This window comes from Phalacrocorax aristotelis, chromosome 2 (genome assembly GCF_949628215.1).
Source record: "Phalacrocorax aristotelis chromosome 2, bGulAri2.1, whole genome shotgun sequence".
Classification (NCBI taxonomy): domain Eukaryota; kingdom Metazoa; phylum Chordata; class Aves; order Suliformes; family Phalacrocoracidae; genus Phalacrocorax; species Phalacrocorax aristotelis.
The window spans coordinates 26,870,846-26,894,297 of NC_134277.1; the positions used below are offsets into that span (position 1 = coordinate 26,870,846).

A 23,452-nucleotide genomic window follows, 5' to 3' on the forward strand; every position below is an offset into this window, starting at 1 on the left:
GTCTTTTCTCTTTTTATTTAACAGAACATTCTTTCTTCTTTCAAGATTTTATGGATTTGTTGATATCCTCAGAAGTATGTATTCACTGTAAGTATTTTCCTATGGCATTGCATATTTTAAATCAATTGTACAACTTTATGCAGGAAAAAAAAGCAGGAGCTATTGGGGTGGAAACACATTTATTACTTTGCAGAATAAATGCCACCAACTTCATCTCTATATATGACCATTACATATGCGGTATCTGTGACTGTTTGAAATTCTTTCTACACACTTCAGTATTTCTCTATATGTTGGAAGTAGGAGACAAACACACATAAGCCTGTCAAGCTCAGAAGATGTACAGGTGGCAAGTGGATAAATGCAGCAAACTACAGAAAGTCAGAAATAGTAATCTTAAAATGGACTTTTATGTTTAAAATTTACCTCTTTTTTTTTTTTGTTTTATTAAACAGAGAGTGCAGTAGGGATAGAAAAAAAACAAGTTATAAAGCCTTCATTTGCTCTGTAAATTGGCATTAAAATAAAAATATTATGGGAATCTACCTGGGGGAATAAGTAAATTTTTAACACAAATCCTTTAAGTCTTCATATACTCAAATGGAGACTATATGTAATTTCATCATGTGTTAAAAACTTGCCCCTGCCAGTTCCTTTTCTTCTCCCAGTTATGTATTTACAAGTTTATTATGTTACTAAAATAACAGAATACACTTTCTAATAATATTGCGAGACTTAGAACTTACTAGCAGGTCACCTCAACTCCTTTTTTTCTGATTTTTTTTTTTTTTAAGGAAGGGGAATCTAGAAAGTGAGGCAAGATCAAGCAGTGAGTGTACCCTCATCCCATACTTGACTGCAGAACAAAAACGGGAGACCTCAGGTCTTCTGGCCCCAAGTTTTGTACCTTGCCTCCAGAGTTCACCGCTGAGCCAAAGACATGCGAATTTGGTTTGGAAGAAGAAAGTGCAAAGCTAGGGCTTTGCTCATCAAAGCATGTGCTACGCTAACTAGCTGTGGCCAGGTTTGCTAACACAGCTATATTTAGTAACATCAGTAGAAGGACACTGGCTTGGGCTATTTCTGTGACTGTATTCAGCACTAAGGGTTCTCTTCATAATCCAGCCCAAGACCTGAAAGCTGACTGCATAAGCGAACCTCCATGCTGCTCTGGGACTCCATGGCCTCCAAAGATAACCACTTATATAATTTCTATACTGTCCGTTGCTGTAGCAACAGAGATTGGGGTTTTCATCAGGTGATGCTCAGCATGCTGGTATCTGTCCTGTGGCTACATGGCTCTACCAAAGCATCTGAGAGCTTTGTCATTGACCTCACTGGGGTCAAGATTTCACTCCAAATAAAGATCCAGCCCAAAGGCACTAGATACAACTTCTTAATGAAATCTTAGAGCACAAGAGTCCTTGCTGCTGCCTCAACTTTAAGTTTAAAGTACTTCAGGTAATTTACTACTGCTGTCAGGAACTATCACTTTTAACCCTGAAATAATGGCCTTGCTTCAATTTAGGTGCCTGATATAATGTGCCAGCTTTTTATCTTTAAATATCAAGTATATTTTCATTGCATGTCTTGCACAGGCGGTGTAGGTATGATCATAGAATCACAGAATCACAAAATCGTAGAATGTCCTGGGTTGGAAGGGACCCACAAGGATCATTGAGTCCAACTCCTGTCCCTGCACAGGACAACCCCAAAATTCACACCACGTCTCTGAGGGCATTGTCCAAGTGCTTCTTGCATATTGTCAGGCTTGGCGCCGTGACCGCCTCCCTGGGGAGCCTGTTCCAGTGCTCCACCACCCTCTGGGTGAAGAACCTTTTCCTAATATCCAACCTAAACCTCCCCTGGCACATCTTCCTGCCACTCCCTTGGGTCCTGTCATTGGTCACCAGACAGAAGAGATCAGCACCTGCCCCTCCTCTTCCCCTGTAGACTGCAATGCAGATGCTTTGCAGTAAGGAGAAACAAAATGTGTGATTTTTTAATTATTCTTCTGCTCTTCTATTTTTTAATCTCCAGATGGTCCCTGGAAATGGTGATGTTTTCTTTAGTCTGTATATTTCCTGCTTTAATTAGCTTACTTAACCAGTAAACTTTAATTAGCTTACTTAACCAGCACACATTTGAGAGACACATTTGAGATCAGATAATATCAGGTGCTAATGTTTAATTACTTTCAAAAAATTAGAAGCGGATAAATGGTTGAACTGTAATTGAACGATCTTATTGGAAGACAAGCTGATCAGTGTTGTGACATAACTTGAGAGTTTCCCAGGCTTGCATTAATTTTACATCAGCTGGGGCTGCTGTACTGATGGCAAGCACAATGTGAGTGCTCTGTTAGAGAACAAGATCAGAGCTGGGTGACTAAGATTTGGCATACATATTTATCAGCACAATTTGTATCACTATCTAAGAGCCGTCAAGCAAGCTATTGCTATGGTTTACCACCTCCCCCCACCCCCCCAAAAAAATAGCAGCAAACGTCTTTGGGGGAGAGTTTTGAAAAAGGCTGTATCCCTCTCCATCCCTGCCCCTCCCAGCGTGTGAGTCTGTCAGAAAGGACAGGCGGCTGCCAAGAGTACCCGTCCCTTTGAGGGCTTTGTTGGTAAATGTCGGGTAGTTAATGCTGAGAGCGGTGGGGATCTGACACACATTTATGTGGATGGACTGGCTGAAGCAAGTCTGAGGCTTCTTGTACCAAAATCAAAGATTTTTATTGCTTGGTGAAAGATCTGAGCAATGCTGAGTGAAATTATCAGAATCTGCACCATCCATTCATGTTTTACCAGATGGCTGTCATTAACTGATGAATGGGAATGTCGGGTTTTGGTATAGCCATAGTGATTTTACTCTGGTATTAAGATGGAGAGGAGTCATGCAGTACTTACAGGATCCCTTTTTACAAGGTCTGGGTTAGGCACAACAGCAATGAGGTGGGCAATTGTAAACATGGAGTTCAGCACATAAGAAAAAAACAAATTCTTATGCAGTGTTATCCTTTGACAGCTGAGGCTCCTGAAAAATATGTAGCACACATTGTAAATTAGTATTTTCCTTCTGATGCCACTTTAACAAGCTCTTTCTGGCAACAGTCTCTCAAGAATGCCTTTTGGCAAGGCATAATCAGAAAATACATGCCTTGCATTGCAGCCATAACCTCTGACAAATTTTTGGTTTTGTTTTTACACCTGTTTAGTACCACATGCTTTTTAGACCATGTTGTAAAGAGCCATCCAGCTACATTCTTAGCCCTTGATGCCTTTCTTTATTTCATGGTAATCGAGATATTAAATGGTGAAGCAGAACGCTGAGAATTTAGATGTGCGTTATACAAGTAATGAACATCAGGAATAGTGCTTTATAAGTAACTGTTCCCTGGAGACTCAATTTCTCAAATATTCAGATGAAAATTATTTGCTACTTTAGGAATTAGTGATGAGACAGGATGGGAAAGTTGGGCTGGAATCCCCTTAAATTACAGGGGGATTTGGGTTGGTACCCTGCATGTTTCTAACTCCAGCTGAGATCCCAAACCAGAAGAGGTTGTTTTCCTGCTCAGAAGGAGCAGCAATCTTTTCTAAATTGGCTGATTTTGTGGACGCTAGTATTTCTGCTATTGTGGGTAGCAGCATTTCACAAGAGAATTTCACAGGATTCTTGTGCAACCAAATCATGACTGCAGTTTCAGACCTGAACAATCGTCCCTTTCTAATTCATGCCCAAATTCTCATGGCACCTCCTCGGCTACTGCTGTCGCAGAGAACAACACCCCCACAGCGCTCCATGCCCCAGAGCACAGCCTGGAGCTGGCAGGACGTGATTGCAGAAAGGCAATCATGGAGTTGTTAAATAATGCTGTGATGTCTGTATTCAGTGATCACTGAGAGCAAGCAGGCAAAACCAGTAGGTAAAAAACCAACTAAAAGCAAGTATTACAGTCTCACTGGGGCAAGCCTCCCCCTCAGCACTAGGATTATTTTGTAGTCTGGAATGGAGCACAGGCTGTGACTTTCTGATGCTCTGCACGTGGAGCCTAACACAGAATGCACTTTCTTTAAAAACCGAGAGCTAATCTAACCAACTGAACTCTTTTTCTGCCTATTTTTCCTGGTTTGATTATTTATTCTCCTGTTCTAGCTTTTTGGTCACCTGCCACTTACTCTTAGTTCTCATTACACCCATTTTCTGAGTCATCGGATGGAATTATTCAGTTTGAGGTCATCTTTCTGGGTATGGCTGTCATCATCCCGCAATGCTCATCACTTTAGTTGACCTTCTTATTTACCAAGACACTTTCTTTGGTTCAGGATATCCCTGAGATGCCGGACTCAAGGGCTAAGAGTGACAGTATCTCTTTATACTTGCCCTGATTTTATATTCCTTTAGTATCAGATATTGGCAACTGCTGAGTAGCAGATACGGGGCTAGGCACACTTTCTGTTTGACCCACTGTAGGACAGGATAGTGGGCAAAACAGACCAACCTTTGGACCTTTTTTTCTACATTGTGTTCTGGTGCTTAGTCTATCTGTATTTGCCCCCATCACAAATCCAGTCTAAGGTTCCTTTTCGCTCCTAAGTTCTGGTGGTATTTATCCAGTCCTGATTCTTCGTTTTGCTCCATTCTCTGTCACTATACTTTGCCTATGCTACTGTGCTACTGACTCCACTTTTCTTGGAACACTCTCACGTGCCCATGTCCCTCTGTCTTTCTCTGGGAGTCCTGGGAATAGGATTAGTGTGATGCCAATCCTGTTCCCAAGAAATAAAAATTTCCCTATTACTTAGAGCAGTCTCTTCAGCTCCTGGCCAGAGAGGTGCAGACTCTTGTCTCTCCAGCTGCCTCTTCACATGGCTACCGGTACCGAGAGAGGGTCTTCTGTGATAACTCTGCCAGGTACATGTGCTTCTGCTCTCATTCCTCTCCTTCCTCACTGCTCCACTTGACTTCTGCCAGTGTTACTACTCTATTAAATTGGACTGTCCTTCACTGCATGTTGCCTTCATCTGTCTAAGCTCCTTTCCCTGCCTGCCTTCCTCTCTTAGTCTTACACCTGCATTGCTCTCCTACTTTCCTCGCAGTATTTCCCACCTTTTTTTCTTGACTCCATCTTTCATGTGAAAGACCAGTCTGGATCATTAAGTGCATGTTTCCATACTAGCACTTTTTAAATTGACATTCAGTCTTTGCCATCAAAATGACATCAGCACCTGCCTGACTCAGTTCACACTGAGAGAACATTCTAGCAAAAGCAAAACTCTTACTCGAGTCATCCTCTACTGCTGATTTTGACAATCATCTGTAATCTTATTCTTCTCTGACCCCTCTTAGCTCTCTTCGTGGTCCTCTTCCTGATTTCCTAATCATTCCTTCATGGCATTTTTGAAGGCTCCTTTTCACCCCTCACCTGTCTTTCTGTATGTGCCTTACTCTGCTTCTTTAATCAGTATGGAAGAAGATATCACTAAACCAGTTATCAGGGTCTAAAACTTGTGAGTTTTTTGTATCACTAGGCATCTATCAATTGTGTCTTAGAGTTTCAGTGTGTCCTGTGTTTCTCATGGTTCCCCTCTGTTTCACATTTATCCTATGTCTCCTATGTTTCCTTTGACAGAGACAGGTCCTCCTGTCTACTCACAGTCACCCTTACTTTTGAGCTCTTATCTCCACTTCTTTATTGTAGCTAGGATATTTTGACTTCTGAGGAGCTTTTAGCATTATTTTCTTCAGAGATCTGCACTGCAAATCTAACGTTTCTTCTCATTCATGCATGTCAGAACACCAATTTTCACCCCCAGCCAGTTATTTTCTATCTCCTACCCACTTGTTTAGTTCTCAAATTATTTTCATGCTTTCTATGATGGTCTCCCTTACCCCTGGTGAAAACTCCCAACAAACTTCTACAAATTATCCTTCCACCTACTATCCTTCTTTAAATCCTTTTAAAAGCCTCGGCAACAATTAGACTGCACGTGCATTCACAACACACCATCTATTATTTTGGCAAATCTAGACTTATTGTAGTCCCCATCTGTCTTTATACAAATGCCTTTGTTTTAATAATTCAATTGGAAGGGATTTGGAGGTAGGAGGGTTTTTTGTGTGTTTTATCGTATAAGACAATGGGGTCTCAGTTTGCAGTTACAAAAATATTGCGATAATGTGATGATGCATGTAACTGTTAGACACTACTTTTCGTGAATACTCTCTCTGCTGTTGAGTTACTATTGCTTAGTGATGCTTGTCACTACTGATTCAATATTCCCTTCCAAAAGTGATGCAACATCTGTGATGCCAGATCATTATGAATCTTGACACCCAAAACTTAAAGGAAAACAAACCTCTGACAGGAAGGACACATATGTGGGAACCAGCAACCTCTGCAAGCTGTTCATTGCTGCCTCTACAGTTAAAGGCTATTATATGGCCCTGAAACCATCTCTTGCTATCTGCTTGACAGCTTGCATTGTATTGAAGGTCAAATAACCCATGTGCCATAGCCACATGATAGAAAACAACTGAAGGTAACATGAACCCTGCTCCCATACAGCTTTATTTTCACTTTCTTGTGATTGTGGTTTTGTTTCCTCTTTGTCCTCCCATTTTGCAGTGCTTTGTTTTAATTCCTTTCTCTACTTCTTCCTGTAACCTTTGGTCATGTATTAGTCATGGAAGCGGAAGAGGAAGTGGAGGAGAAAGAGAGGAGGAGGTGTGTTACTGTCTGGAAGGCTGCCGCAAAGATAGTCTTTCGTCACGGCCTGGGACCGGTCAGGATTGTGCGCTGTCCGTGACTCAGAACTAGGAGTGAGTCAGACAGCCCGATCCTGCCTCACTCACTGCAAGGAATCACCTTCTTGGTCCACTTTGGGCAGCCAATTTAACCAGGTCCTGTCTTAACTGTCCCAAAGAACTCAGAAGCCTGGGAATAGGATTCCAAATCTGATTAAATTGTGCTCTTCTGAGTTTTCTCAAAGTGTTACTCTGGCTGTGGTTTTCAGCTCTTTACCTTTACATAGATAGAAATGGAATTAATCATTTATTGGGCAGAGTTTCTAGCTATCTCTGTATCTGATTAATGCATGTTATCACAGTCACTTATCAAACTGCCTCACTGGAAATTAGCAGAATTCATAACCTGTATTTTGGATCCACCTATTTTGCGCTTGTAATCTTACAGACTCTTACAGGCTATGCGAAGTCTAACCATTTATTTTTCCTGTGTTTCCTAGACTCACTCTTGGTGGAGGTGATGCTGGGGGCTTCTTCTTTTACTACATTTCCTGTTTGACAGTTGTGGCGCAGACATCTAACTGTATACCCCTAAGATTTATGCCACCTTCTTCTGGTCTCTCAATTTACTAAGCATACCCTTTTCCAGCATATATGGATACCCTCATCCATGGTGTACCTTTCCAGGGGCTAGCAGCAGATGAAGTAACTAGGGAGAAGCTTTGCATAATGCTACTAAGAAAATTACTGTTAGAAGGCACACAACCAAAACATACCTATAGATATGCAATACAAGTAGATCAAAATTAGGAACAGAAATAGGATAAGGTGCCTCATGTAATACTTAGATTAAATAATACAGAGACTCTGAGTTTAGAACTGATTTAAGCACAGGCACAAGGAATCTGGGGTTTTGTGGAGCACCTTTCCCTGCAGATTTTTAGAGCAAGGCAACAATCCCTTGTCTGCTAGAGCTGAGGGTTCAGCAAGGGGTTCTTTTTATCCCCAGATTTATGCAATTACTATGCATGTGTAAGCTGGAATTTTGTGTTTGCTATGTACTGATGAATTCCTCAAATCTTCATATGTGCATTTGTGGCCAAAAAAGCACATTTCAGAAATTCAGGTAATGAAGTTGATGGTATAGCACAATCCAGCACGTAAAGTTTGTCACGTTGCATGAAAGTTTTTCACTTACACTGCAAATCATTAAATCTACCAATTCCAAGACACTTAACAAATGCAAGTTAGTTTGGACACATAGAAACTCTGTACTAAAGACATCATAGTAAATATTTAAAACTAAACGGTTATGATAGAAAATTCCCTGGGTGTACTTTGTTACGATTCCTTGGCCTTAGAGGTGACAAAAAGGAATAGCTAAATGTTTACAGAAATGCCCTTTGTTTTAAGTTAAGGCTGCAAAATAAAAAAATAGAAAAAAATGACCAATTTTTCCTCTTTCAGACTTGGAAATTTCAGTGTGAAAAACTGCTTTGGAAAATAAAAGTTCTACACAGGATAAACCCTGGTCTTTTTGAAAATAAGGCGTTCATGCTTTGGCATGAGTGGGAATATATTAATTTAGAACCTGCTCATAATTCACAGTTACTATTTTGGTCACTAAGATCTGAAAAAAATGAATTTGATATCTTTCTTTGTTAAATTTGAGTTGGGAGGTTTGAGGCCCTATTTTTGGCTTTCATTTTTCTAGAAACATCAACCAAATAAAAAGAAATTTTAAATTCTGACCTGTACACAAAAGTCATGCTCTTTATCTGTCTGCTGGAAAGTTAATTAATCCCTAGAAGTATTCTACGCTTCTGGATTGCAAACATGTCTTTGAGTTGCTGAAATAGACTGATGAATACTCAAAGGACTATAATTTATCTTTCTACGAGAATGATGATAAAGAAACAAAAAATTTTATTTTGGATGTTCATCAAAGGGTCAAATAATGTATAAAGCAGCTTACTAATACTTTCACACAGGTCTATTTGTGTTCTGGCATAATTTTAGCTTGAAATAATTTCTTGCAGGCTAAATTACAATCTTGAAACAGTATACTCTTACAGTAACACCAATGACGGACTTTTAATTACTACAGGTTGCCATTATTGTGAAACTATTCTTTCTTAAACTCTGTAAAGAAGCTTGTGAAGAGAAAAAGCCAGTTTTGTGTTCCCTTCCTGTTGTATTTTTGACTGCTCAAAGAACACTGCATTCTTCAAAGAGTTTGGGGTTTTCTGTACTCTTGAATGAGATAAGTTTTTTGGGAATAAAAGCCCATCAGGTTATCACTCTGTGTGTTACTTATTCAGAAGCATTTGTAATTGTTTCTTATATTAGTCTTACTTTTTTTCCCAGTGTGCAGTGTGTGGAATACTCCTTTCTATCCTTGGGAACCTTTATCCAGATGAAGGTAGAAAACTTTACCAGGCCTTTTAGATTGCCTTGCAGTTATCTCCAGATATACTCCACTGATGGTGAGCATTTCCCTGTTGCTGGTCACGAACTGATGGTCTGGCTATCTGATTGCAAGTAACTCATGCACCTTTGCTGAAATTAGTAAGATATCATCCCATTTGGGTCATTTTACTGGCTGTATCATTCTGTTTCATCAAAGTATCTGTGAAGGGACATTATAACCCTGATTTCTGAGTGTGCTATCAGTCCGGGAAGTTTGCAGTTTGTAGTAACGTTATGAAAGTGAAATACTTAAAAAAGATTGCTTAAGAGCTAGAAGAATACAGCTTATACAAGTTGTCATAGCTCTGGATGCACAATAGCTCAGGATCTTGTCTAGTGTTTATTATTGAATATTTTCCCAAGTGCCTTTGATATCTGCTACTGCTTACTATTTCCCTGAGCTGAAAACCAAAGGCTGTTCGCCAACAGCCCTTCACTACTGATTGCAACTGAAGCTGTGACTACATGTCTGACGGCAAATCTGAACTCCCTCTTCTCCTTCACTGCAGACACATTATAATAAATAGTGTGCAGACAGGTTCACTAAAGGACAAGATTTAAATGCTGTAGTTAAGATGCCATACAGTAGCTGCATTGTTTTCAGTGAATATCAGTTTAGCCTCCTTTGAAGCTCTAATATACCACATCATTGTTTTTCCTTTTAATGATGACAACAGGCTACACACTAGTGTCAGATTCACGCTTAGTGATGAGTCCTTTAAGTACCTACTTAAGTCAATAGCTCAGTCCTTCAGCATCAGATGAAGGTATTCCTGTTTTTCAGGAGCTGGGGGCTCCAAGCAGTCACTGCATCTGCCAGGGGCTGGGCATGCCCTTCAAGGAACAATAGGCAACTGGTAATTGAAGGGCCTCACCACATCCCCAGTTACACCATTTCCCTATGGGCTGCACTTTACACCAGTCTTGGCAAATATAACAGCATGATCTTGGCTACACACCACTGGGAGATGTCCCATTGGTGAAAGGACCCTGTGCTGAGACTTTTTTACCTATAAAAAGGCACTCAGAAGAGCCGTTTCTCACGGCCATTCCTCTGTCAAGCTTTTCTTTGGTTACCACTTGGGAGCCCTCAGGGAAAGAAGAGAGAGTGTCTGTAAGAAACACTTACTTGAAATAGAAGAAAATTGCCAAGGAAATCAACAGGGATGTTATAGACAAAGCATGGCCAACGATCGCCATATAATAAAGTATGAACGCCATCTGAAAGTTAACAAAAAGAAAAGGCAAACATAAACAATTTGTAGGCACTTAGGTTTTTTTCTCATTGTGGAAGAATCTACAAAATCAACCTCCCATTTGTTCAAAGGTTCTTTTTCAATATACTTTTAATATCAGCAATCTATTAAATATCATGACTCATGATCTAAAGATAAGTGTTTCTTACATGAGTTGATCTGTTTCTGCTGCACTGAAGAAACTGGTGAGATCCCTGCTCATGCTACACGTTACTAACTTTCCCAAGCTCTAGGAGGGCACAGCAGATATGCCACGTTCAGAAAAGCCCATGATAAGTTTCTACACCAGAAAAATTATTCAAAATAGGTTGCTGCAGGATTGGTTGAAAGCTTTTATGGTTTGAAAGCAGCGTAAATGGCAGGGAGCAAAAGCTTAATGGTCACTTTTGGAGATGAGTCAGTGGTTAGGTGCCCTTGGGACTGGTATCTGGGCTGGCTTTTTGTTCAACATATTCATCAGTGACCTGATGCAGAGAAATCTCTAGGTTTCCAGGTGAATCTTAGGTCTTCCAGATAATAGTGAGGGACTCCAGAAGGGCCTTACATAACAGGAAACAAGAAGATGCCATATGAGCTTTAATACAGAAAAAAGTGGTGTGCTATACCTAGGGATAAATGAATCCTGCCTACACAATGCTGAACTCAGAACCAGAAACCAAACTCAGGAAGGAGATCTTGGAGTCATCCTGGCCAATTCTCTGAACCATTGGCTTACTGTGTAATGACAGCCAAAAAGTCAACAAAATGTTGGATATCATCAGGAAAGGCACTGAGGGTAGAACTTCATTATGCCTCTGTTTAAAACTTACATCGCACATCTTAACTGTATGTGGTTTTGTGTCTCCACACCTTATGGACATGGCAGAGCTAGGAAAGGAACAAAGCAGGCAACTAAAATAACTGATGTAGAGTAACTGTGTTATGACAAATGGGTACAAATTCTGGGATTCTCCTCTTTGGAGAGGAGAAGTCAGAGGGGGCTTATGATTAGGGCCTACAGAGTCATGAAAGTAACAGATGACTTGAAAATTATCCTCAACTCTTACCACACTAGAACAGCACACCCCAAGACAAATTCTGGTTCACACTGGTGTGAACCTTGCTGTTGGCCAACTGGATAGTCTTACAGTGCTGTGAAGCCAGCATGCACGAACAGATAATTGGGCTTTCACGTGGCTAATATCAGTGAACTCTAAGATAGGTTTATCCATATTTTGTATGCCAATAGTGAAACAAAATTGCGGGACAGCAACTGGGCTGCAGAATGCTGTGATATTTAAATGTCGTACTTTGGTCTCAGCCAAGCTCTTAAGCATCACCCAGTTGTCAGAAGACTGCAGGAGGCTACATGGCATGCCAGGCTTCACCATTGCCTTATGTTCTGAAAGCACTAATACTGTACCAGCCTGGCCTGAAAAAACGACTAGGTAGCAAGCCTTAGTTCCTCTGCTGGCCTTATTTATTTTCAGCTCCACTTCATTCATTCTTCTTTTGTTATGCATGAGCAATTTTCCTTTTTTTAACAGTTAGATGAATTGCTTTCTGTAGCCCTAAGTTTTGCCACTCATATTTTTTGGTGTTTCCAAGTAATTTAAAACTTCCATTTGAAAACAGATATGAATAACATTCAGAAAGCAAAGCCATTCCTCCTGGCAAAGGTGCACATCGTCTTATCTAGCTTGTTCTTCAGTCATTTTACAACTTTGGAATCAGCTCCTGCTTTCATTAACCTAAGTGGTTGTGGCATGATGCAGATTTAAACCAAAGTCACATTTAAACCATTTTGTCCATGCAGAACAGACTTGATCTGAGTGCAAATATCATTCACCAAGTTATGGAAACCTATGCATATTTACCGCAAATACCCTAGGTCTCCTAGTTTTCCTTCACAAAGACTAACCACAACATTTCAAGTGAGGGCAAATGCTTGACAACTTGTTCTGAGAGCACCAGCAACCCCAGAGAGGGAAGACCAGAGTGCAGAGAAGATAAGACAACTTTCTGAATACAGAGTAGTGGGAGAGGTTTTTACCTGTGTGCATGTGACAATTCTTCCATTCCATACTAAGTGGTTGCTATGGCTTTTCATGATATTAGATTGATGTAATTTTTAAGCCTGAATTTAATTTACAGACAAACTGTTCAAACATATGTTGCTTTGCTGCCTATCCTGTACACAGTCCTTAGCTTGAAACAACTAGAAGTAGGAAAGGCTTCTAGAAAGGTACATACAAGTCTGTGTGCACCCTAGGGGACTCTTCGTTATTCAAACTACCTACCTTTCAGTGTACAACTGCTAAATTAGTTTAACTGTATATCTGGGACTCAGCGATGGCATTTTTGAATTATCCATGTAAACTTACTATGGTAACTGCTCAAAAAAGCTTTCCAAATATGACAATGAAGACATATCGGAACTGACTGAACTGTCAGCTAACAAAGCATACGGACTACCACAGCGTTTTTAAGACCTGGCTGCAATTTTTCTTTCAAGTGATCTGTCTCAAAAGTATAGCATGTTGGTATTTCCAGTTAACTTCAAAGAAATAATGAACTATTTTATTAACCTCTGCACTCCTTGAACTGGCAATCTGTCATGCCCCTTCTGACATACAGGATTTATAACATGCTGACTCACCAAATTTTTACTTTATGCAGATTTTGTCATCCTGGGCTTAGAAAATGCCTAAGAGAAATTCTTAAATGTTCTTTTTTGTCCCTCTAGAATTCTTCACTTGAGGAAAGAAAATTGTCTAGTAGGAATACCTCCTACTCAGTAAATTATATTATCTGTAGGTACATGGAAATAGTCTACAAATGAAGCAAGCACCTGTTTTTGAAGACTTGGATTTAAGGTCATAATCTGTCTTGGTATTTCTGTAAAGATAGATTCTTTCTGCGTTTTCCATCATTTTTTTGTTTCAGAAGAATCTCAACATATGTATAATTTTCCTTTGTGTTCTATCTGCACTTTGCTTGAATGATGTTCAAAATTGCTTTTCTGGAAGGCATGGATAATAGGCAACAGAACTACATTTTTTGCCTCCCTACATGGGCCAACATCTGGAAAAATTATATTTTTACAGTGCTTCCATTTAATGCCTCTGTGAGCTCAGTTTGTTAGCATTATTCTCTCTTTGTCACACAGGTGAGCCACATTTTACCATGATGGTTCCTCATGCTGCAAAAACTTTTAGAATTCACCTCCTGTCTAGTCTAGTAGACTTTTCCAAGGCCTTTTAGGCTCAATCATTGGTAAATATAACCACATACAGTTTTTTGGCTGCATAGAAAAGATCCACCAACACAAATCCCAAATCAAATCACTTTTTGATGCTTTTCCTTCCACAATTCCAAATAGTCACAAATTATTCTGTCACAAATCTTTAAACAGATTTTCATGGAGCTTCCCCCACATTTGAGAAATATGTTTATTTTCTTGAGCTTCCATAACTTATTTTTTTAAGCTTTTCTCAGATTTCTCTCTTGGGGGTTTTTTTGGTGCTTTTATATTTAGATCTCCTCTTTCAGCTTAGCAACTTGATTTTGGAAATATTAATGCAAATGCTTAATTCATTATTGCAAATAGTCTCAATTACTTCAGTGAAACTGTTAAAGTTAAATGCATTCAGGCTTGTAGGATTTTTGGGTTAATGGTACCTTCATAACTATTTCTTTTCAAAGGGAGTGAGTACAGGGTGATATTCTTTGCTTAAGAAAAATAATTTTAAATTACGTTAATATTTCTAGCCCTGGAGAAGACATCAACAGCTTGGAAGATACTTGTTGCAGAAAGCAAAATCGAAATTCTAAGGGATCATTTTATAACTGTTGGACAATCAGGGAAAACCATAGGAATTAAAAAATGCATTTGAAAAATACTGCAAAACTTGTCACATGAATTGCTACTAAATTATCCACCCTGTAGCAAACCTATATTTAGGTTTGAGCACTCAACAAATAATTTTAATAAGGTAAAATCACAAGGAGAATGCTATTAAATTCTTGTGCAAGGAATAGAGCTGAAAGATGAGGACTATTCTGTTCTTTCTCATATGTGCCTTACTGCTACCCCAGCCCAAACCCATTCCCAAACCATCACTGCCTTTTTAACTGTAGCATACCTTCAGTTTTTCAGAGGTGAAGGAGTTGCACAGGGTATAGTTGGACCAAGTTCGGTTGCTCTCAGGATGGCGAAACCAGTTTCCAGTTTCATCGCAGTATTTTGAAGCCCTCTCTGATGATAAATTGCAATAATAGTTATTTTAGCATATGCATATTATACATTTTAAAAACCTGTGTAACAAAATCCAAAGGATTTTCAACTTGTGCAAGTAATATACATTTGTCAGTTTTGGTTTTTTTTCTCGAGGATTTATCTGATGGTATACTTGTCATTTATCTGTCTCCTTTTGCCTTGAATGAATGCAGTAGAGTATATATACCCAGCCTTCGTTCAGATGCAGTTACTAATGTGATAATAATTCAGTCAAAGAGGCTGTTGAAAGCTGTTTATGGAAGAGAAAGTAACGTTAGGCCAAACCTGACAGAAGTGTGTACAGACAGGCAAACACAGTGGTGTCTGCATATCGTTAGTTCTCATCCCAACCTGCAATATTGATGTCAGAAAATGGATGTGCCCACTATCTAGTGTGCAAATCTGACTTTTTGTTTTCAAACCTGACACTTGCTAAGATATGCTGGTACCCATACACAGACATTAGGAGACTCAGTCTTACGGCAGGGTTTCAGGTATCAATGGAAATAATTAGTTAAAAATACTGTGTAGAGAAAGGGCAGCAAGCAGTGCATAAACTGGAGCCTGGGTGCTGGAGCTGGTGACAGCCCCAACGCCTGCCATGTGCTGATGCAGAAGGGTGGAAGAGTCCTGCCCAGCCTCTGTGCCAGCTAAATCCTGCCAGGGTGAGCAGGAGCACTGCTTGTTTTCTTCTGAGGCTGCAAGGCATACAGGCACTGGGAGAAGCAGCCTCACAAACATTTTGGCGCAGGTCCCACGTGTCCAGTTTAATTTAAAATGGCTGCAAAGTTCTCTGTTTAAATAATCTGATGTGTGTTTGGCCTCTCCACCTGCATCTCTGGTGCTGGTTCCTGCACCACAGGTGGCTCTGGCATCCTTCCCAAAAGCCCTGACGTACAAATCGCTCTCCAGGCTCATGCTCCTTCGCACATGTCCTTTTACTATACGGGGGGGCAGCTGGGGTTTCAGCACTGTACAGCTCTGAGGGATGCCTGGAGTCACAGATTTGCGCTGTGCCTGTGTCCTACTGGCCACGCTCACATTTCTGCCTGGGAAACCCTGGACGCTGAAGCGCAGTCACTCTTAATCACCTGTCAAGTTTTGGACTAGTTCCTTTGGCCTTCCCTCAAGCATTAGCCACATGGGAGTCATTGGAAAGTTTGCCTGAGTAACAAAGGTAGGATAAGATCAGAAACTTAAAATATATGATGTTTTCTTAGATAGTTACACAGCTATTTATTTATGAAAAACACAGTTTTCCAAGTCTGACTTTTAAAATAGTCTGAAAAGTCTATCTTGACTTCTCTTTGCTTATTCTAGCGTTATAATTTTTTTTGCTTTATACATAGATTATCAACATTTCCAGTCAATACACTTATACAGAGCCAATTACAATTAGAACATAAAGATTTTCAATTTTTGTGTTCAAGATTTCAATTTATTTTTCTTAATCAGCTTTGATGATTAATAAGTCTATTAATTTGGAATATTTGTATTCCCTCTATAAACCCTAAGGAAAACTATCGATCATACTGGCAAGGTAAGGGTTGTATAGCCTGAGCTATCTTCCTCTGGCTAGAAATACACTCTATATACGGCCATTGCGGGGAAAAAAAAAAAAAAACACAAAAAAACAGACCAGAAAACCCCTCAATACTCCAGAATACAGCATAGTTTTGAAAACACTGTAAGTTTCAAATCATTGTTTTGGGGGACTTGTTGAAAATCAATACGTGCATCAACACCATGAAGAAGAACAGTACATGCTATCTCAGCTTTCCATCGCTGCAACTTGGAGATAATCTCAGACTGCCTGTGTAGCAATGTTCCCGTTGTACTCGTTGCCAGATATTATCTAAAGCTGGAAAAAGTTTTCAGTCACAGATAAAGATTAATGGTTACGCTACCACGGAACACAGTGTACAAACATCGTACCTACTATCCCATGCACTTTGCAAAGTACACAGCTTTTGTTAATATGCTATCGAGTATAATGGTAATATCATCTATCATCTCTGTACTTCAGTGCCCAGATAGGCACTCTGCCGAAGTTTAATGTGGCCTCTGTAAGTTAGAGACAAAGCTGTTGCCTCATACTTTTCCTTGAAGCCAGACAAACACAACTGATCCTGGTCTGGAAGCAGCCACAGCCCACAGATTTCTTGCTGTGATGTTATCAGAATATGGGACTGTGGGATAAGCCTCCCTACTGTTCATCCCAGCGACTCAAACAAGTCAAACACCTCTTCTAAATCTATGATTTTATAAAGAAATAAAACCGTGAGTCTGTAACCCAACCACTGTTGTACTGCAAGTTATTCTACAGTGTCCCAGTAGCAGGAGTGGGATTATGAACCTGGGCATATGTTGGTTTTTATGCTAACCAGAAAAATCTAGTAAGCTCTGAAGAAATCCACAAAAGTGTAAAGATGGATAAGGCAATACTAGCAAGGCAAAATTGAAGTGTGTGATTTAAGATTATTCAAATGCTATGTAAACACTCATTTTTAGGCTCTGTACTCTATCAGCTTGGATAGGGCACCGCTTGGGCACCACTTTATTCAAAGGGGAGGAACAGTGACATTGCGTGGAATTCGTCTCACCTGACTTTACCAACCTCAAAGTTAGCCAATTCATAGGCAGTTGTGCAGGCTTTCTGTAGTCAGCTTAGAAAGACAGACACTTCAAGAGCTGTCTAGGAAAATTGGATAAGAGAAATCTTGTCCATGAGGGCAGTTTTATGGGAGCAGTGAAGTGTCTAAAAAGATTAACCAGTAGTAATATTTTTGCATGTGGTATTGCTTGGGCTACCAGTAGTGCTTTTATGTACCATATTTTCATAAAAACAGCTCAGCTATTAATATGTAACAAATATCTTAACCCAATAACTCTGGAACAAATATGATAGCTCTATCAATCAGGTTTTTTACAATTAGACCATCTCAGATGTTAAAAGAGTCAACACCATTTTTTTAAATTTATTTTTGAGTTATAAGATGGAAGTAGAAAGAAGTTTTCCTCTGTTGTAGTGCGTGGTCAGCACATACCAGGCATTGGATTCTTTGGCATTGGATAGGCTGATGTAGTACTTAGTTTTGCTGATGAGGTAATAGCTGATGTTGCACATCTGATTTACTCAGTAAAATATTCTAGAAGAATTTTTTTCATAAACAGAAGAAATAATCTGATATAATACAATGGAGACCCTAGAAGGCTTCGATTCCAGTGTCCAAATAAGTGAAGAATTATCACTATCATCAGAATGCTTCAGTCAGCAGAACTGGAATCCGTATAATAAAGTCATATTGTGCACTGGGAGGATAAGAACTGATTTTTAAAATACAGCTGTCAAGCTTGTTAAGAAGCAGGCCAGATATATACAGAAGGGTAGGAGGAAAAGGGGTAGCTACAAAGAAGATGGAGACTCCCTTTTTACAAGGAGACACATGGAGCGGACAAGGGGGAACAGACACAAGTTGCTCTTGGGGAGATTCCGATTGGGCACGAGGGGGAAATTTTCGCAGTGAGGACAGTCAACCATCGGAATAGTCTCCCCAGGGAAGTGGTTGACTCGGCCACATTAAACACTTTCAGGAGTTGGCTGGACAGGGTGCTGGGCCATCCTGTCCAGACTGTGCTCTTCCCAGAAAGGTTGGACTAGATGATCCCTGAGGTCCCTTCCAACCTGGGGTTCTGTGATTCTGTAAAAAGAAGCAGCTGGACAAAGAGTTCAGGTTTGTTTTGTTTATCACTGTCTAAATTATATCACTTCCAGACAGAAAAATAGGCCCAGCAGAAATACAGAGCTGGCTTTTTTAGGCAGTCAGGAAATTTGCATTTGTGGCAGCAAGAGAAGGGCTCTCCCAGGCCCAGCCCTCCCTGCACTGCTCAGGGTGCTCCAGCAGGTCCCTGGGGCTCCTGCCTACCGAGGATGCTGCCCCTTGCCCTGCTGGGGCAGGCACGTCTCCCTGCTGAGGCTCAGTGCTGGATGGGAAAGAGCACATGATGGACTGGCTAAGCAGCAGGGGAAACCACGGCTGGGGAGGTGCTTGAATTAGGGGATGCCTGAGGAAGAGCTCTCCCTGCCTGCCAGGAGCTGGTGGGGTGGGAGGAGCCACAGCTGCTGCTGCAACCTAGAAAGTTTCTCTCCCTCTCTGGTTTGTGGAGGGCCGTGATTTCTCATCTGCAATGACTGCTTTTGTCAGCTTGGCAACCTACTCTGCTGAGTGCTTTGTGCATTTTACCAGCTGTGAGACGGGTGCGCCTGTGTCCCTGAAATCCGGTCCCTTGTGGTCACAGGTGTCACAGCTGGTAAATCCAAAAGGGTCTGCCAGAGCTGTTCAATCTGTTCCCCCTTCTCCTGCACAGAGCATTTATCCTCATTTCTCTAAAGGTATTTTGTAAGAAGACAAAGTGATTCAGAGACCGCAGTATGGCACAAGAAGAGAGCTGCAGAGAATACAAATACCACAGTGCCTCTGCCCCCTCCGCTGCTGTGATCCACACACCACAGCAAGGAGACCTCACTCTCTCTGGTCAGTGTCAGTGCAGAAAGGCAAGGTTGTACATCCATATTCCTCAATTGTGAGAGGTAACAACACATTAATCATCATCTGAGGTAATTGCTTATGTATACATATGGATCTGTTTCCAGATTGCAGTTCTAGAAACTTTGCTCTTGGAGCCACATGAAAAGTTATGCAAAAACCCAGCCAAGTGGAGAACTGAGAAGAGTTTTGCTAAATGTGTCTTGGATCACAAAGTTTGGGCAGGCTTGCTCCCTTCTGGGGTGGCTACTGCTCTTAAACACTGCTCTTTGCCAAAGAGGAAAGGGAGGAAAGGTATGGCTGCCACAACCTGCACATTCAGCTCCATTGCTGTGATTGCACCAAATTAATCCTGACCACAGGCACCGTGCAGGGAGAGTAAGGTGAGTAATATAACACACTCCTGCCACAAACCCAATAGCCTGTGCATGGCACAGGGCAATGCTCTGCTCCTCCTGCTGCCCCCAGTAAATCTGCCTTGCTAGAAGCCCATTACGTCCACAATATATTTCCCTTTTTTAATTATTAGCAGGAATATTACCAGCATGAGTTACATACTATATTCCTGACAAATTCAATTCCTAGCAATTTCAGCGTGACCTGGAACCATTTCAAAGGGATTACACCAAAGATTAACCTGGATAAAATATGAATATAAAATACAGTTCAAGAGAAACTGTGCATGTTGCCTGAAGAGGGGAGTATAAAACTCAGCCCTCCTCAGAGCTTCACAGTCAGGAGTGTATGAGACAATGAATTTCCTGCTGCCACTGGAGTTAAATCAGTAAGTCTCAGTATGTTTCCCAGACAAACTGATTTGGTTTTATGCATTATCACATTGTGCGTGATGGTCATTTTGAAAAAGAGATTGCTACAAGAGGAAACAGTTGTTTATTCAACAGGACAAAGTTGTCACAGCTTGTAGAGAGGCAGCCCTGTTGGCAGTTATCTTTAAGATCCTAATTTCCTTTCACAGGGCAGAGCTTCCTCAGGTGAGGAAAGAAGTGTGGGAAGCCCCAGCTAACTGAACAGGCTAGATTATCACAGTGGTCCTTCTTTCAGAACACAGATTTCTATCCATTGTTAACTAATGCAAGGTCAGTGAAATAAGTGGACTATATCTGGTAGTTAGTTGTGAAGCTGCCAGACACAAAATGAATGAAGCAATGAGGGTGTTCTCCATCATTTTGCTTCTGGGCCCTTTCCTCCAGAATATGATTTCACTTTATTTACTTTCTAACACACTCTAGCAATTTCTTCTTGGCATCGATGCTGAATGTTGTTGGGGGTTCAGTTATAGAGAGCTGGTGTACAGCACCCACGGGAGGAGGATCCAATCCTATGTTACCAGATAATGTTTCAATTTTTCAGTTACAAATGATGTAAGTATCAAAGCACAAGAAGAAAATGGAATGACATCATTTTATTCCAGGACTCAAAGCTATACATGGCCTCAAACTAAAGTAACTTAGCCATCAGTGAGCTGATACACAGTGTTTCTGCAGATCTCAGTGCAGCCCAAAGCAGCCCATACTAATTTTAAAAGTCCATGGGGTTACTGGCACACCTAAAATACATGCTGAGGTGGTTTGATATCACAGAGACTTAATGGGAAGGAAATCTGACAGGCACTGCAGTTTTCATTGTGTGAAATCGTTGTTCTTTAGGATGAATTTTCTGTTTCTCAGCAGAAAATCTAACTGTATTTTGTTTAACAGGCATAAGTTACAAAAGGAAATAATGACTATTGACACAAAACCTGACAGACTTCTCAGGACAGCTTCACCTGTGCTTTTGGCCACCTCTAAGTGGCAGCCACTTCCATTAGCAGTTGAAAGACGTCTACTCACCCCCACAATTTCTTGTCTCCCTCTACTTTAAGTCCCAGTGTGATAATCAGCCACCTGTAAAGCAAAGCCTGGCTACCTGCTGGTTTGATGTCACAGCTGTAATACATGCTGGGGAACACAACAGCTACTCTAGGAAAGCAGGTCTAGCTCAGCCAGGAGATGCTGAGCTGCCACTGAGCCAGGGAAACAGTGTTGACTGACCAGGGTGCAGGCAAAGAGGCTGACAGAGGTTCTGACAAGGAGAACAGAGATGTCCCAGGGGAAAATACTGAGTCCAGAAGACCACAGGTATTGTTCCTAAGCAGGACAACAAAGAGAACATTAGGAAATTAATTACTGGAGGAGGCTTTTCATCCTATGGCTGTGTACAGAGGAGAGGAGTACTAAAAAATTCCCAAATCTGCAAGTTTTAAAGTGCAGCAGGAAGAGTAGCTGCAATATGCACACACTGTGGGCCAGACTCTGTAGCACACATCTGTACATTAAGGAGTGATTTGCAATCAGTCGTATGAAGCACAGACCTTGGCTCTAATAAGCATTAGTAAGGAGTGAGCTGCTTCTCAATGGATGGCTTCAAGTGTTACTTTGAAGAGTGCTGTTGTAGCAAAGCAATTAGTTCACAACAAGTCACTGGAGACAAGCGGGCAAGTGGAAAAGCTGGGAATAGGTGGCTTGGGAAAGAGCAGGAGAGTGGCTCAGTAATCACCCCCATGCACTGAGTTATGAGGGTCTCGAGACATGGGGACAATTCTGTGATCACAGGGCTGCCCAACACCCACTTTTGCAGGTATTAGCTGAAGAGTGCATGGAGTGTACATAAACTAGGACTGTTAGTGCCACAGTTTTATTTCTATGAAAAACATGGAGGCAGGGAAAGGAGAAGCCTTGTAGTAAATTGTCGTATTTATGAAAGGGGCTGTTGTCACATGGGGAGGATATCATAAACAAAATAGGGGCTGAAATGGAAGGTACAGACCCTATGCAAAAGGCACTTCTAACATGGGTGTAGGAAACAGTTTGTGCAACCTCAGGGTCCAGAGCTTCAAGCTCTCTCCTGAATGTGGGCACTTCTGTCTGGGAATGGAACAAAATTTGGCCAATTCTTTTAAAATGCTCTTCTGACATCTTTTGTGCAAATAGCCTCATGGTCGAAGCACTCATCCACAGAGAGAGAGACCTTGGTCAAAGGTACACCTCCAGCTGAGGGTCTCAGCTCCTCAGCCTGTTTCCTTGCAGGTGCTCCAGTGGTTAGCCATGGGTGTGGCCCTGCTACAAGACTCGTCCTTGAAAACTATGATACTGTACAGAAAAGAGGTCAAGAGTAAGCGTGTCAGAAAGCAAAAAAAAGTCACTAAAGACAAGACTTTGTGATTCAGTGCCCATTGTGTGTCTCAGGGATGTAAAATATAGGTCTCGGTATTCCCACAAGAGGTGGACAGTCACACTGTCACACGAGCTCACTTTCAGGCACACAAAGCCTTCAATCCACCCTGTCCAATGCCTGCTTCCCCTGGAAAGGGGAAGGTTCCTCCATCCAAGTTAGGATGCAGGTTTGAATCCTCTCAGACTGGAATTTTCCCACTTGCTGGGTGAGTTCTCTAATTGTGGATAGCTTGATTTATAAAGAACAGATATGGATGAATCTAGCTGCTACTGCAAATGGGATTCAGCAAAATGCATACTGGATCTGACCCAGCCTAGTAACTCCTCTGTTTCTGAACAGGCAACAAGCTCAACAAAACCAATATTTTTAGCTAATGGTACTGGGTAATAAATTCACAGCTGTATTGGGTCTGGCAGAGATGGAGTTAATTTTCCCCACAGCAGCCCTTGTAGTGCTGTGCTTTGTATTGGTAGCTAGAAAGGTGTTGACAACACACCAGCGTTTTGGCTACTGCTAAGCAGTGCTCACACAGCATCAAGACTCTCTCTCCAACATTCCTCCCTCACCACTAGGCTTGGGGTGGGCGAGATCTTGGGAGGGGACATAGACAGGATAGCTGACCCAAACTGACCAAAGGGATATTCCATACCATATGATGTCTGCTCAGCAATAAAAGTTAAAAGAAAGAGCAGGGAGGGGGGCATTTGTTGTTATGACATTTGTCTTCTGAAGCAACTGCTATGCGTACGGAAGCCCTACTTCCTGGGAAGCGGCTGGACATCGCCTGCTAATGGAAGTAGAGAATAAATATTTTGTTTTTCCTTTGCTTCTGTACACAGCCTTTGCTTTTGTTTTATTAAATTGCCTTTATCTTGACTCACAAGGTTTTTTCCATTTGTTTTCTCCCTGCCCTGCCCTGCTGAGGAGGGGCATGA

General features: G+C 41.1%; 1 protein-coding gene across 2 annotated transcripts in view; it reads right to left on the reverse strand.

Moving 5' to 3' along the window:
- The window catches only part of CALCR (calcitonin receptor), a 176,816-nt gene that overhangs the window by 36,115 nt on the left and 117,249 nt on the right, over nt 1–23,452 (reverse strand). For both annotated transcript variants that reach the window (XM_075082844.1, XM_075082845.1), the window contains exons 5-7: nt 14,603–14,715; nt 10,352–10,443; nt 2,913–3,039 (exon numbers count right to left, since the gene is read on the reverse strand). In XM_075082844.1, coding sequence (XP_074938945.1) covers nt 2,913–3,039; nt 10,352–10,443; nt 14,603–14,715 — 332 coding nt within the window. The remainder of the gene's footprint in view (nt 1–2,912; nt 3,040–10,351; nt 10,444–14,602; nt 14,716–23,452) is intronic.